The sequence below is a fragment of the Rhinolophus sinicus genome, linkage group LG04 (genome assembly GCF_036562045.2).
Source record: "Rhinolophus sinicus isolate RSC01 linkage group LG04, ASM3656204v1, whole genome shotgun sequence".
In the NCBI taxonomy this organism is placed as follows: domain Eukaryota; kingdom Metazoa; phylum Chordata; class Mammalia; order Chiroptera; family Rhinolophidae; genus Rhinolophus; species Rhinolophus sinicus.
In genome coordinates, this window is record NC_133754.1 from 176,867,781 (window position 1) to 176,883,409 (window position 15,629).

A 15,629-nucleotide genomic window follows, 5' to 3' on the forward strand; every position below is an offset into this window, starting at 1 on the left:
ACACAGCATGATTTTCAATAGGCGAATCTGATTCACTTAATCAGAATAAAAATAACAGACCATACAAACCCACCTAAAAAATAATCCTAAAATGCAAGGTTTGGTCCAGTTATTGTAGATGTTGACTTTCTGGATCGTTAAATAGTTCAGTGACTGTGTCCCATTCACTTCTCCTCCAAATAACTGAGGTTTTATTTTATTTCAAAAGTAAAGTTTGATGAGAAATTAAAAAAAAAAAAAAAAAAGCTAGAGGTGATTGTACAAACGAGTCAACTGCCAGTATTTACCTAAGTGTGAATGAGCAACAAGTTCAAAGGCACTGCTGCATCTTAAGCTTTAAATAATTTTTTTCAAATACCCGCCATTGATCGTGAGGCAAAGAGGACATGGAAAAGCCATCACTACAACTGAGAAAGTACATCAAAGTATAGACAAACCGATGACACAGGACCAATAATCAGGCTTATAGGACAGAGAAAAAACAACGTAAGCATGGAGTAACTTCAGAGTGACAGACAAAACCATGAAATGCCTTAAATTTAATGTGTATTTTACAAAACAACGTGTCTAATATTTCCGAGACTATACCACACGAAAAAAACGTACATCCTCAATGAATAAAAAAATGTAATTTGAAACAACCATGAGAAATAATACATCTCCTAATTATTAAAAATAGTAACATTGAGTCTGGCAGGACTCTGAGGGAGAAGCAGGTTTTTTAAGACTTTGCTGTAGGCATGGCACCCTTCAATCTATCTGGAAAGGACACTAAGAAGAGCTACAAAATCACTCATATTTCTGGATCTTGTGATGCCAATATGAGGCTTCTATGTAAAATAAATAATTCAAGGAAAAAAAACAACACAAACAAAAATATTCATAAAAACAGAAATAACCTGAAGATGCCCTAATATGGAAATGGCTAAATAATGATGATACATTTACACAAAGAACAGTATAAACTGTTAAAACTGGCAACTACATAGTTTAGGTAATACTCAAATGTTTATTAAAAATTATCTTGGATGAAGAAAGAACACAGAGTATCCCTATACATTATATGCAGTCGAGGTGAACAGGCAGTGGAAGCATTGGTAAGAACTGCCTATGGCCATTCAAAACACTGCCTAAGAATTATTTGCAATGCCTGTCAAAATGTATTGCCTAAAACACGGGCACTGATTATCTTATGTACAAACTCATACCCATTATAATTCTAAATTTTAATGATTGTACTTATTATATGAAGTTATTTATTGGCCTAGTTTGAAAATATCCAACTGTCTTCGTTCCCATGCCCAAACTCTTTAATTCTTCTTAGAGTGGCAGGATTTTAGAGCAAGAAATACCTCCCTTCACCTATTTTATAGACAAAGAAACAAACACAGAGAGGTTAAGTAATTCTTCCAAAATGATCTAAGTACTTGCTTGGGCTAGACATCAACTTTTCCACTGCTTTTTCCCCCAAATCACTGCTGACAGTAAATAAAAATTAACCAACAGGGAGGACTGCATATGGAAGAAAAGCACCGAAAAAAGTAGTTACAGCTTACAGCTTTCTGATTCACATCATGTTTAAAACAATGACTGGAGCTTTCTTCTCATTACAGTTTATAAAAATGATTATCTTCTCTAGAGGAAAAGAGGATAAAGGGGGGGAGGGTCCATTACAGATATTTCATATAATTAACACTTGCCATTCTCAAGCCTTAGGAGTAGTTTGTTCTATTGGTAAGATTACACCCTATGAAATAAAAAACTTAAAACAACAACAGAAAAGCAGTTCCAGGCTCTTACCTGTACAGAGAAGTCCGTCTTTGTAGTAAAGTGCATACACTCTGGCACTGTGTCCAATTAATGATGAGGTCTCGAAGGCTTCATGGTCCTCCAGTTGCTTCATTCTCAAAATAGCCTTCAGATAAACCTTCTTCCAGTGCAAAGCGTCCTGAACAGAATCATCTATCTGCCAGCCCAAATTTTTACACGCTGTCTGCCACACCTCTGTACAGGCACTTATCACCTTATTCCACTGTTTAGAGACGAGGCAGCATGTGAGTAAAGTCTGAGGATCGAGCCATTTTAACAAATAAAAACTGAGCTCCAGGGGCAGGAGTTTGAGGAAGTCCCGCTTGAGGAGAGTCTCCAGGTTATTGGAGAGATGCCTGAGCTGGACTGCCCCACTCAGACTAATCAGGTGATCCAGAGTTTCATTTTTCTGCAAGTCCGTCAGAGAAAGAAATGTAACAGAAATGTTATCAAGCCATGTCTCAAAGTCCTTTCTCTCCATAAGGTTATGGAAAAATTTACCTGTGGCACATCAAAATATTGTATTAGTTCTGCTCAAAAAGACCGTTCAAGCAAGACTGCTAACAAATGAAGTATTAAAAATTAGTGTAAAAACTTGGCATTACAATTTTATCCTTAGTTACTACGTTACAACTTTACAGTCGATACACTATATTTATCTGATATTTTCCCATGCACACAAAAGAAAATACATTTCAGGAAAGATTCTTTAACAAATCACAAGCTCTGAAACATAAGTCAAGGAAACTTATGTTGGTGTATGATTGCTCTTTTTGAAGTCTAGCACATGCTACATGCATTTTCACAGTTAAGATTTACAAAGTATTCATTCATTATGAAATGGTATATACTATGTAATATAGGCCACCATCAAAACCATCATAGCACGATTTCCTTAAATCACTCTCCTTGGGCACTAAGATCACAAAAGTAAGCGCCACGATGTGACAACCAGAAAGCAAGTCTAGCGCAGTAACCTGAGACATTAGTTATCATGCTAGGCACAATCTGACTTTGTCACCAAAATCACAGAACTGACTACTGGCTTTTGTAATAGATGTTCAGGCATAAAGGTTTAGGGAAGAAAAATAAGCAGATTTAGTAAGTTATATGGCTCAGGTATTGTGGTTCTTCCACTTCCCTTATGGTACTGCCTGTTAAAACACGATTACCAAAGGCCTTATTTGGCCACACATAGTCTGTTTTACAAGCTTCATGTAAGCTGGTGACAACTCTTAACCAGGTGCCCCTCAAAGTGTCATGTGCATCCTGGAAGCCTGAATAAATAAGACCAATTAGTAATCCTGATGCTTACAAAACACCAAAAAACACTGAACCATCATCTCCACTTTGCAGATAAGGAAGTTACAGGTCAGAGAAGGTAAGTAATTTGCCTGTAGTCAACAGGGTATTAAAATAGCAGCAGAATAGACTACACGCCAATGCTCTCAAATCAGTACTTTTCTGACCACACCTGAAGTCAGCTACAACCAGGGGCATCGGTGGTAAGATCTGGGGGCACTGTGTCTACCTGATTATACCACCTCCCCTCTGAGGAGAATGACAAGTTGCTCTAGGGCTAACTGGACTGGAACAAAAAAAAATTACAAGTACCCAGCATTACATCGTGTCAAGGTATCAACACACTCTTAACAATGGGGACTAAACTAATGGAAAGAGAACAAAAAAAATAAAGCCAATCAGTAAAAACCATCTTTCCCAAGATTGGCCATATGTTGATGTTAGTGCTGGGTGATGGAGGTTTATTATTCTCTTTTTTCATGGGTTTAAACATTTCCTCGACTAAAAAGAGAAAAAAAAACTTTCCTCTAATCTGACCTGTTTCCCACCAGACTGTCATACAAACTTTTATAATGTCCAAATTAATGTGGTAGAGGAAAACAAATTCCTTTCTATATACGTCACCGAGATTAGGTCTACACAAAAACCCAGGTCTCATCTTCCAGCTTTGTTAATATAAGGTGAGTGAAAGGCATTTTCATTAATTTCCCCAATTAACATATTTGGCAAGAATGTTATCTGAACAAAAAACCGCAGAAGCAACCAAACCTTTCCAATCACACGATCTAGTTTTGTTTTTAGGAACAGTGAATGGACTTTAAAATAATACTCTTGAAACCTCAGGATTTGGGCTAGGTAGGATTTATTAATTTAAGGATTTACTTGGCTGCCAAAAAATAATCAGTTCATCAAAGATTTTATCAGCTTTATACAAGATAACAAGCCTCTTCTCTCTGAATCCTAACAACCTTCTATCTATAACATTTCTGGAAAAAAAGCATTCACAGCAAGACAAACAACCCTTTTCAGTGGACATTCACACAATGTCACAACAGCTAATTACTTAATAATAGCCAATTAAAAATCAAAACATCTGCCCAAGAATCATTTTTTTATAGTGAAAAAATGTGGGTGGCTTCCACTAACACCAACACCTACACCTGCACACACACACACACAGTATGCCACACATTCATCACAGAAATACTCACATTTATATAAGCTGAACTGTTATTGGAATGGCCACAAGGCAAATTTATAATACCCATGGAAACATTATCAGGTTCCCATCATTCAAAAATAACTAAGAGACATCTTACGTGCCAAATTTATGTGCCCATGACATCACAGAAGATTATGGGACAAGCTTTCCAGTGAGCACTTTTTAAAAAATCCAGCCATCTCTGAGATTTATATTAATATATCCTTCTAACTCCTAAGAGTATTTATTTTCCTAACCCTTACATTACAAATTGCCCTGTTAGCTACTGAACCCCCTAACGGAGGCTGTTTTCCAGTTCTACATCTCCAATTGTCATGAAAAAAAGCATATTTACTTTAATAAAGCAGCCTCCATTAACTCGCAAAATGCACAATTAAAAATTTAAAAAGCACCAGTTTTTATTTTTCTAAAAAATCAACTGACTTTGGAGGGAACTTCCTTAAGGCACAGGTCTAAACTGAACTCTTAAGAGAGCTTCCAGGGATATTATGCACGGGCAGCATCAGGCACCAATGGGAAGACATCAGGAAGCAGGATTTCAATTCGACATAGGGAGGAGCTTCTAAATCATCAGAGCTTTCCAATAATGGAATAGCTGCCCCCATCGCTGGGAACAGTAAAGGACTGCCAGATAAAGAGGCAGAAATGAGGAAAAGGAAAATACTTTGGAGTCAATCAAATCTTTGACTGATTCAGCCACTTCCTAGGTGGTCATGGGCATGTTCAACTAACTCCAAGGAAGTGACAGAAGGTATCACTCACCTTGAGGGTTGTGAGAGTCAGAAATAGAGCAGAGACACGCTTAGCACAGAGCCCAGTCTAGGGTAACTCAAAAAGCACTGTTTGTTAGTTTTATTACTAGAGCTACCTGGCAGGAAAGCTTTTAGTGGCCCTGAGGCTGGAATAGACATGACCAGTGACATCCCTTAGAATGGCTTATGATATGTGGGGAAAAAAACTCAAGGGCTCAAACTTACCGGAAGTTTAATTTTATAATTAAGGGCAGTTATCAACTTGAGGCTGTAATTTCCCACTAGGTGCATTTTTCTCTTTACCCATACTCATGCTGTCTTGCCCCTTGCCCCACCCTTCAGACTAAACACTAAACTTGCCCTCCTGCCCTCAATACTAACAATTACAAAGCTCTAAGATGGACATGTGACGGAAAGACTCCTAAATTGGGAGATGGGAGGCCTGGGTCTGCTCTCTGGTTCTGCCATCAACTCCCTATGTTCCCTTAGGCAATTCTCACTACTGTACTGCTTTAAAAGACTACTACTCAGACACTACCTCACTGATTTCCACAACCTTTGGGAGGTATCAATACTACTGCCCTTAACTAATAAATGAGGAAATTTATGGCTCAAGAAGTGGAGGGACTTTCCTAGGTTCCCATAGGAAGCAGCAGGCTCAACATCTTGCCCCATCCTCTCCCCTAAAAACAAACCTACACCTCTAGGTCTTATGAGAGATATGACATTCTGGATAAAACATCATGAATGCGTTTTCCTCTCCACCGAGACTTGACCTATTCAAGAGTGAAAGTGATATAGGAGAGCTCCCTCTACAAAAGTTTTAAGCCTCCCTCACTATAGAAATTTTAAGTCTCCTTTTCCCTACTTTCTAAGCTCCTCAGCCCCTGGCTTCAATTACTCTTCTGATCAGTTTCTGAGTCCTAGACTAAAGATTGCTCCTAGCCTGAATCACAGGATGTTTCTCACCCCGGCCTCAGATAATTACTTCCGGACCTAACTCTTGGCCATCGCAGGAACCAAATAGGTTTTAACATTCCCACAGGCCAGTAGACTTGTTGATTGTAATCAATGAAGCTTAATGTTCTTTCCAACCCATTCTGGGCCCAACTCCGGGACAACTGACGCCACCTGAATGACCGGTTGAATGGCCACAGGCTCTATGGAAGCTAGAAGATTTGTTAATTAAAACCTATTTTTCCTCATTCGGGGGCTTTGGGGATACAGTGGATACCCCAGCAAGATTGCCAGCCCCAACCAAAGAAGCTAACATGGTCTTCCAGACAGATCCCGAGACCCTTTCCTCTCATCTGAGATCAGATAGGGCCAGAGTTCTGTGAATCCCCCAATAGGTAGGCACAGCTCTACGCCCCTGTCCAGCAGGAAGCAGATACAGAAGAAAAGAGCTTCTGTCCCTCAACTTCCCATTCTCTCAAGGGAAAAACCAGGCAGGCAGTTAGAGACAAGCATTGGGTCTCTACATCACCACCCAGAAGACCTCCACTCTCTGTCCAAAACGTCCCCCTTTCCATTGTAAACAAATGAGTACAAGATATCCAACTAGATCAAACCAGCCACTCACACCTGCACAGTTTAAAAAAGATGAGGTAATAGCCTCTTGTCAATCAGGCGGTCCCACCCCTGGAAAGGAACAGCCCATTTGAGAGAAAAAGATAAAACCACCAAGGCCTCATTACTCGGGGCCCTTGAGCCCTTCTCTACTGCTCCCTCCGCTTCTATTTCTTTGAAGTGCACTATCTCAAGTGTACTATCTCTTCTAATAAACTGCTCTTTCACCACTTTATTTCTGTGTCTCGTTCAATTCTTTGCTCGAGACGCCAAGAACCTGGACACTGAGCAGAGAAGGACTCCTCTCCAGTAACAAAAGCAATACATTTATGGTTGGGGAGGAAGCTTCACCTTCCCTCTCTTTTTAAGCATAATCAGCAGTTAAAGAGTACGGAGGCTTTGGGGAAACACACACACACACACACACACACACACACAAATACACAGAATATCTTTTCAAGAAGCTGGTAACACGGGTTGCTTCCAGAGAACACTGAAGAGCTGAGGAATAGGGGAAGGGGCCCCTTTCTGAATGTAAAACCATGTGAATATACTATTTAAAACACCCCTGTAGTTTTAAGATGAATTTTAAAAAGCTCTGTAAGAACACAAATAGTGTTTATAGAATAATGGTTCTGCAACTCCACTTGTGGCCGCACGACCCTGGGCAAATCACTATCTCAAGCCAAGTTTTCTCACTTGTCAAACTGAGTTGTAACCACTTGTAACCACGAACAGCATTGTCTCAAGGGCTTCCGTATCGCGCATACTGTATGTAACGCGTTTGGCACCATGCGCGACACACTGGCAAGCCTCCGGGAAATGCCAGCAGCCATTCTTATTTAGCATGAATACCATCTCCATGTCAAGCAGCACCCCCCGTACACACCTGTTTCCATGGCTTACCCACACCTACGGCGCAGTCCCTCACATCAGCACAGCGCTTGTAGTTCACACACTACCTCTCCACACTTCACCATCTTTCAAACTCGTGGCAGCCCTGGGACATCACTGTTAACTCATTTCGTAGCTAAGGCAACTGAGGCACTAGGAGGCAGTAACTCCGAGATTCCATGTTCCCATCTCTAACATCAACTCCAGATCCCTTCAACCCGTTCGTCGCTCTCAGGTTCCCGGCTCCCGGAGCCGTGTTCCGCGCGGCACTGACCTGAGCGAGCGCCCCGGGGCCCGGGACCTCGCGCGGGGTTCACACCGACTAGGCGCTCTCGGGCCGACAGAGCCTCGCAGCGGCCGGGTCCGCTCCGCAGCCATGGCGTCTGCAGGGAGAAAAAGACCAATGGCCCGAGGCGCGGTAGGTCAGCAGAGGCGCAAGTGCCTGCGAACCCCCTCCCCAACCCGGCCCCGCCTCAAATACAGAACAGACCTGGACCAGCCGCCGCCGCTCCGAGTCTGCAACCTCACAGGGGAGCGGCTTCCGGTGCTGCTTGCGTCATCTCCGCGCGTCCCGGCACCCGAGGCGCCCGGCGGATGCGGCTGCACTTCCGGCCCCCGCCTGGAGGGGGAAACCCGAGGGCCGAGCAGGCCACAGGGGGAGGCGGAGCATGCGCAGTACGGCCCTCACGACGCTTCGTCTGATGGACCCTTTACCAAAACTTGCTTCCACGCTATGTATCCGAATATGTCCAGCCCATTTATGTCCCTCATCCAATCTGATCTTGCTCCAACTCTGCGGCACTTTTTCTTATTATCCTTACTTTATGGACGAGAGGGAGAAGCTAAGGGACGTGTCCAAAGTGTCCTAAGACGTGTCCACTGAACACCTATTATGTCCCAAACCCTGTTCTAGCGGGTTGGAGTAGTGAACAAAAATCACTGACCTTCTGCGCCTTACAGATAAGTAAGGCAGATAAGTAAGACACGGTGCAAGCTTTAGCAAGTGCTAAGGGGAAAAATTAAACGGGTTGGTGAGGGAAAGAAGCAAGTAGGAAGATCCAGATTTGAATCCCAGCTCTTACACTCTCTGGCTGTGCCCATGGCCTAGTTACTTAACCACTCTGGTTTTATTTTCCTTATCTTTATAGCGTTATAGTATTCTCATCATTCTGAGGACTAAGGAGATGAAACAAATTTTTTAGTGTCAAGAACCAAAGCCATGTGCTTCCTATGTGCCAGGTTATCATCTAGCCACTTTATATGTGTTACAGCACTCAATTTCCACGACTCTACATGGTAATAGTAGTTACTATTACGACTGCAATTTTAGAGTCGAAGAAACCCAGGTCAAGAGAGGATTTCAATCTCGGCCCTCTTCAGAGCATAAGTTATCCTTGTCTCTCTGTAAGGGCTCATAAACCTCACACACATGCACACACACACACACACACACACATTTACATGCATTATACCAGTATCCAATAGGACTCACAGCAATTATATTCTCTATCTGTGCTGTCCAATAGGGCAGCCAGTAGCTTCTTGCAGCTATTGAACACTTGAAAAGTTCTTAATGCAACTAAGTAAATAAATTTTTGTATTTAATTTTAATTAGTTGAAATTTAAATAGCCACATGTGACTTAGGGCTACCATATTGGACAGTTCGGTCCAATTAATGTAGACATAACATGTAATATAGATAATAAGACAGTCACACACCCCGTTCGTGATATAGCACAGCCAAGGCTCCAAACATTCTGAGTTCACCTAGAGTAACTAAAACATGGGAAATAAAAAACTTGACCATGTAGAGTGGAAGCCAAGTATGGTGTCCTAAAAGTCAGGTCTCAAGGGAGCAAATTGGATGTGGTAGGCAACAGGAAGCCTCTGCAGAGTTCTAAGCCAGAGAGTCACTGTTGACAATATTATAAGAAAAATTTTAAAGACATGGGTACACAGATAGGATAACCTCTATGAAAGGGAAGCCAGTACTAAGGTAATAAAGAAAATCAAGCACCACTATATATTTGCAGCAAACACGCTCAACCCCAACATGGTAGGAGTTTGATAACTCAAACTGAAAATTCTAGATGGAGGTGCCCCAGAGACAATATTGTTTAAACTTCTTATGGACAAAGAAACCAAATTCTCTAAGCCCAGAGGAGACCCAGGAGCATAATTTATGGCTCTAAAAAAAATTGCAAAATAGAATGGTTAATTAAATACCTGTAAGACCTATTTAATCATTAGATTTATTATATGTAAAAATTTCCTTTTACTTGAATGGCTTCTGAAGTTAGATTTTCCCATTTAGTAAACATTCCCCAGATTACGTTGTTGAGAAAGCATAGACACCTTTAAATATAATGAGTTATTCCTAGCCAAATAATTACAAAAACTGCTGTGAATAGCAGGCAGGCAAATCAATATGTGAAAAGAAAAAGAGGATATATGGCCTGCTATGAGAACAGAATGCTCGGTACAATTGCTTATGTGACAGAAACATGAAAATATACTGGGTGTTCTTTTCTTAAAATAAACTTGCTGGTAGAAAGAGTGTTTGGGATAATTCCTACATATATGCTCTAGGAAAATAGCCAACATCAAATGCTCAGTCTCTTCAATTTAGCCTAAAATGGACTACATGTTGTTTTCCATTTTGAGATAAAGTTGCCTGGGAGAAGTAGTTGGATTTAGTCAAGTTCTTGCATAACCTATATTAGGAATTCAAAATCCTTCCCAATGAGAGATACACCAAACCTCACCATATGGTTCTTTGGGGAGAAAAATTGTACCCACACAGGATAACATATATTCCTTGATGTTTGGTGCACGTCTTGCATGTGCATGTACTGGGGGGCAGGAACTACTCCAACTGTTTAGTTTCTCTCTTTCTTTCTTTTTTCTATTCCGCCATCTTGCTAGATTTCGCTCAACAGTTTAGTTTCTTGAGAGACACTCCAAACACACTGTATGACATTTCTCCTTGTGTGATGGTGCTGTGGAAGGGGCGATGTGGCTGAACTATTCTTTTAACTCCCATGCATACTTCACCTGGAGCTCAGCCCACAAACAAGGGGTCAGTTTCAAGAGGTACAGAAGATTGGAAGCATTTGAAGAGGTTCACTTTTTTACTCTTTGTTCTGGATTCACTCCAGCTGTAACATGATCAGCACTTGCTCTCCTATAGAGCCAGCAGGTATTCTGGGACAAAAGCTCAGGTTGATTGGCCAGAAACCTTATCCTGAAGTCTCAGGCACAAAGTACTTTACCTCAATTGCTGTTAGACTGGCATGATCCTGAGATACATTTGGGCATAATTTGGCATCTGGACTCAATAATTTCCAAAGCTCTGAAATTGCTCACAGACAACATGCAGGTAAGTTTCTTATAATCTTTGAAGCATTTGCTATCTATTAAAATAGGCTTTGAGGAGGCCGAAGTTTCTTCTATGTACAAATAATCAGCACTGAGAAAATGGGAAGGAGTTCAGATTATAATTTCAGGAGTTTGTTTTGTTTTTTTCCCATTGAAAAAACACGGAAAAGTAAAAGATGGGAATCAGGATTCTCTAGTGGTCAAGAGTGAGCTTTGGAATTTGATATACTTGAGTTCAAATCATAGCCCTACCCCACCCCTTCACCCACTGAATGATCTTGGGCAAATTACTGAACAGCTCAGATGCTCAGCTTAATTTTGAAGAAAACGTATCTGAAAGGGATATTACCAGGGCTAAATGATTAAGGCGTGTAAAGTGCTTAACTCAGTGCCTGGCCCATGGCAAATATTATGGGATGCTTTGTTGATCAAAGCTCCAATGAAGAGAGATTTAATTCCTTTAATGTTCCCTGGCTTTATTATATTACAATACTGCATATGCTCTTCCAGATGGAAAGTTTCCATCTCCTTTGATGAGGCAGAGTAAGCTTGGCAGGGATCCATCCTAGATCTCTGAAGGGGTGCTAGCAGATAGCAGGAATCTGTCCATATTGACAGACATATCAGATGGATTAAGGGACATTGTCAAAACAGACAATGTCAGAATTCAGTATTAGATTAAGTTGAAAAGTTAAACTGGAAGAATGTAAATGTTTGATAGTAGCCATTGTGCTACAATGAAGTGGTTGCCAACCAAAGCAACCACTTCATTGAAAAATAGCCCTTGACCTTTGTAATTAGAGAAGAAACTGATCCAGGTGCTTCAAGTTCAGAAAGAACGTCATGTATTTTCCTATAGGTTTTTAGCATAATGATGCCACTTGTTACTTTATGTCCATGAGTCTATGTCTGATTCCTCTTCGCTCCCCCAGTGTTTTAACACAGCACCTTGTATTATAGTAAGCAGGCTCTCAACCAAACAAGTAACCAACCAACCAACATTTTATTCATTGTCCACTTTGTGCCAAACACTGAACTCAGCAACACTGGAGAAGAGCGAGGTATGATGCCTGCTGTGCAGGAGGCCACAATCTGGTGGGAGAGACAGATTAACAAAAATAAATAATAGGAAACAAAATAATGTACTGCTAAGTGCTAGTAAGAGGTACATACAGTGTCCAGTGGGGGCAAAAACAAATGGAAATGAAGCTTGAATGAATATGTGTTCTTTTCTTATTTAGGTGACATTCTGCAGACTTCGGACTCACCAGTGGTGTTTCATTCTGTTTAATGTTATCCTATTTCATGCCTTGCTTTTTGGGGCTGATTTTGTGGAAGAATACTTTCTGCATGCTTTGCCTTATGTAAATATGAAAGTTCTGGAAATTAGAGATAAGGCAAGAAAATTGAACATGGAGCCCCTAAGAAGTAATCTTTCCAAATATTATATCTTGAGCCAGTCAGAAGTGTGTAAAGGGAAGACTATATTTCTGCTCTCTCTCATCTTCAGTAGCCCAGGGAATGAAACAAGACGGAACCTCATCAGGAAAACCTGGGGTAATGTGACCAGCATCCGAGGGCACCCCATTCTCACACTGTTTGCTTTGGGGATGCCTATTTTGGTAACTACCCAGCAAGAGATAGACCAAGAGTCCCATAAGAATAATGATATAATTGAAGGAATCTTCTTGGACAGTGCTGAGAACCAAACCTTGAAGATCATCACGATGACACAGTGGGCTGTGACTTTCTGTCCTAATGCCCTCTTCATTCTCAAGGTGGATGAAGAGATGTTTGTCAATCTACCAAGCTTGGTAGACTATCTTCTCAATCTGAAAGAACACCTTGAAGATATCTATGTAGGAAGAGTTATCCATCAGGACACACCCAACAGAGACCCTAATAGCCAAGAATTTGTCCCTCTTAGCGAGTACCCAGAAAAGTACTACCCAGATTACTGCAGTGGTGGAGCTTTTATTATGTCCCAGGATGTGGCTCGGATGATGTATGTGGTTTTCAAAGAAGTACCCATGATAGTGCCTGCTGATGTGTTTGTAGGAATTTGTGCCAAGTCTACTGGCCTTATACCCATCCACAGTTCAAGGTTTTCTGGGAAAAGACACATCAGATACAACAGATGCTGCTATAAGTTCATCTTCACATCCTCAGAAACTACAGATGCCGAAATGCCCCTGGCGTGGAAGGAAATTAACGATGGGAAAGAATGTACACTATTTGAGACTTACTCCGGGCTCATTTCCTGCAAACTTCTGACATACCTTGACAGCTTTAAACGTTTTCACATTGGTACTGTAAAAAACAATGCCCTGTATTTTGGTGATTAGGATTTCTTTGTTTTCCTTACAGGCATGTTCTTTTTAAATTACCTCCTACCTTGTTATAGAAAGCATCCCTCCTTCTTTGTGTTTTAAGTAGTTTTAAGTGTATTCAAAAAGTTGCAAAGTGTTCTTAGTACCCTGATGTACTGCATCATACTGAAATCTCATTTTAAGAAATTTAAGTTGGTGTAACATGATTCTTTTCAAAATAAAACCTCTCATCTGGAAGAGAGAACATTAATTATAACCAAAAGTCTTGTTTCTGTTTACAACTAGTGTATTTAAAAAAAAAAATCACATTCTATGGAACTGTCATGACTCAGTGATAGCCACGGTGACTAATTTTTGAGAATGCTCAGAATGAAAGAAAAAGCACTAAGTAACAAATTTGTTTAACAAAGTATTCATCTGGTCTGCAAGCAGGAAACATTTTAGTACACTGGGTGCTGGAATTACATTTAACTGAAAAGTGGTAGCTACCTAGTATATATTAACTCAAACCTCACTAGGGTAGAGACTTGCATCTCTAACTTTTTGTGAAACAATTTTCATCAAGTCCTAATTAGGCAGTGTTTCACAGATGGGATGCAACAAATTCACATTTCACATTAAGTATATGCGTATGCTCTGTGTTAGTTTCCTAGGGACACCATAACAAAGTACCACAAACTGGGTGACGTGAAACACTTATTTGCTTGAAGTTCTAGAGACTAGAAGTCTGAATCAAGGTGTCAGCAGGGCCATGCTCTTTCTGAAGCCTGTAGTGGAGAATCCTCCCTTGTCTCTTCTAGCTTTAATCTTGGCTTATAGACGCATCACTAATATCTGCCTCCATCTTCACATGGCCTTTCTGCTGTGTGTCTGTGACTTCATATCATCTTTCCTCTGTGCTGTGTCTCTGTTCAAATTTCCCTTTTCTTCTAAGCACACCAGTTATTGGATTAGGGCCCACCCTAATGACCGCATCTTAACTTGATCATATCAGCAATCAAGCAAATCAATGACATATCTTGAAATAAGGTCACATTCACCTGTACCAGGGGTTAGGATTCCACTATCTTTTGGGGGGATGCAATTCAACCCACAATACATGCTTTGTGATTTCTTGCATATAATGACTAGGCACTAAGTCGATATTTTCCATCCTGGGGTTCTTGGGGATTTTAGGTATCCCCAAAGTAATACACTTTGAAAATCCCTGCCATGACATTGTTTGGGATATGTTACTAAACCATACTGAGCCTCGGTTTATGTATAAAATCAACCTTGTAGGGATTATGAACTAAATGAGATATGGCAAGTGTTTAGCTTTGGATGTGGCCCACACAAGTATTCAATAAGAGGAAGAAGCAGCATTGAAAAACATTTGTTCTGAGTTAAACAGCTTAGGTTCAAATCTCGGCTCCACTTATTTGCTGTGTGACCTTGTGTAAGTTTCTTAACTTTGCTGTTTCAGTCTCAGGTGTAAACAGGGTAATGATAGTACCTTAACTCCTAGGAGTAGAAGAACATGAGTTAGTATGTGAAAAGCTTTTAGAACAATGCCTGACACACAGTAATTGTTTGCTTATTATCTTCAAAATAGAACCAAATAATAAAAGTAAAACACCTCTGACTAATCTTCAGGAAGCCAGGTTAATACTCTGGTTCTGGGCTGTGCAGCCTGAATAAGGTGCTTACATTCTCAGGCTTTGTGTCTGCAAAATGATACTTACTTGCAAGGCTATTATGAGTATAAAATGAGAAAATGTACACCAAGTGCCTAACATAAAGTAAATGCTAAGAAATGGTAGCTATTATTGGTAACAACGATAAAGAACTTTGCAATTTTTCCCTAGGCGTTGGTCATATTGAATTACTTTTAGTTCCCCAAATGTCTTCTCATTTTCGTATCTGTTTGCTCCTCTCTGTTCTTCATTTGATTATCTCCTACTGGTTCTTCAAGATTCAGAGGTTTCCTTCCCTGGGAAAACTTCTTCTCTCAAGCCTAGAATAGGTGTTTTCTGTTTTCCTCTATTCGTGTATTTACTATATGCTAATTTTTTTCTTTCTAACTGATTTTTATTGCAAGGACCAATTTCTAAAATGTTTTTCCCTTAAAAATCTTCAAATTAAAATTATTACATTAGATTATTACACTATGCTGAATCTGGGCTTTAAGCACACGAGTAGTCCATTTCAAGAAGCTAAGAAATTTACAGTAACAGTTACTAGAGAAATTTAATAACTTGCTTTAGAAACTATGGTTGAGCCAACAGGGAGCCTGAATTCTTCTTCTGAATTAAAGAATATAAGTTTGCTAAGCCTCAGTTTAGCATTTTAGAATGTAAAAAGTTGGACAGAATAGCTACAACCTATAGTAG

General features: G+C 40.3%; 2 protein-coding genes across 3 annotated transcripts in view; one reads left to right on the forward strand and one right to left on the reverse strand.

Annotated features, from left to right (window-relative positions):
- FBXW2 (F-box and WD repeat domain containing 2) overlaps window positions 1–8,161 on the reverse strand; it is a 31,840-nt gene extending 23,679 nt beyond the window's left edge. Inside the window, exons 1-3 of one of the 2 annotated variants that reach the window (XM_019731202.2) lie at window positions 8,039–8,161; window positions 7,823–7,931; window positions 1,801–2,218 (exon numbers count right to left, since the gene is read on the reverse strand). In XM_019731202.2, coding sequence (XP_019586761.1) covers window positions 1,801–1,903 — 103 coding nt within the window. In that variant the 5' untranslated portion in view covers window positions 1,904–2,218; window positions 7,823–7,931; window positions 8,039–8,161. Of the gene's footprint in view, window positions 1–1,800; window positions 2,311–7,822; window positions 7,932–8,038 lie in introns of both variants that reach the window. The other variant, XM_019731201.2, reaches the window with a different exon arrangement.
- A 2,394-nt stretch (window positions 8,162–10,555) lies between these two features.
- B3GALT9 (beta-1,3-galactosyltransferase 9) lies at window positions 10,556–13,510 on the forward strand. Its single transcript, XM_019731175.2, has 2 exons — window positions 10,556–10,928; window positions 12,169–13,510. The coding sequence occupies exons 1-2, from the start codon at window positions 10,923–10,925 to the stop codon at window positions 13,270–13,272; spliced, it is 1,110 nt and encodes a 369-aa protein (XP_019586734.2). The 5' UTR covers window positions 10,556–10,922; the 3' UTR covers window positions 13,273–13,510.
- Window positions 13,511–15,629: the final 2,119 nt, after the last annotated feature.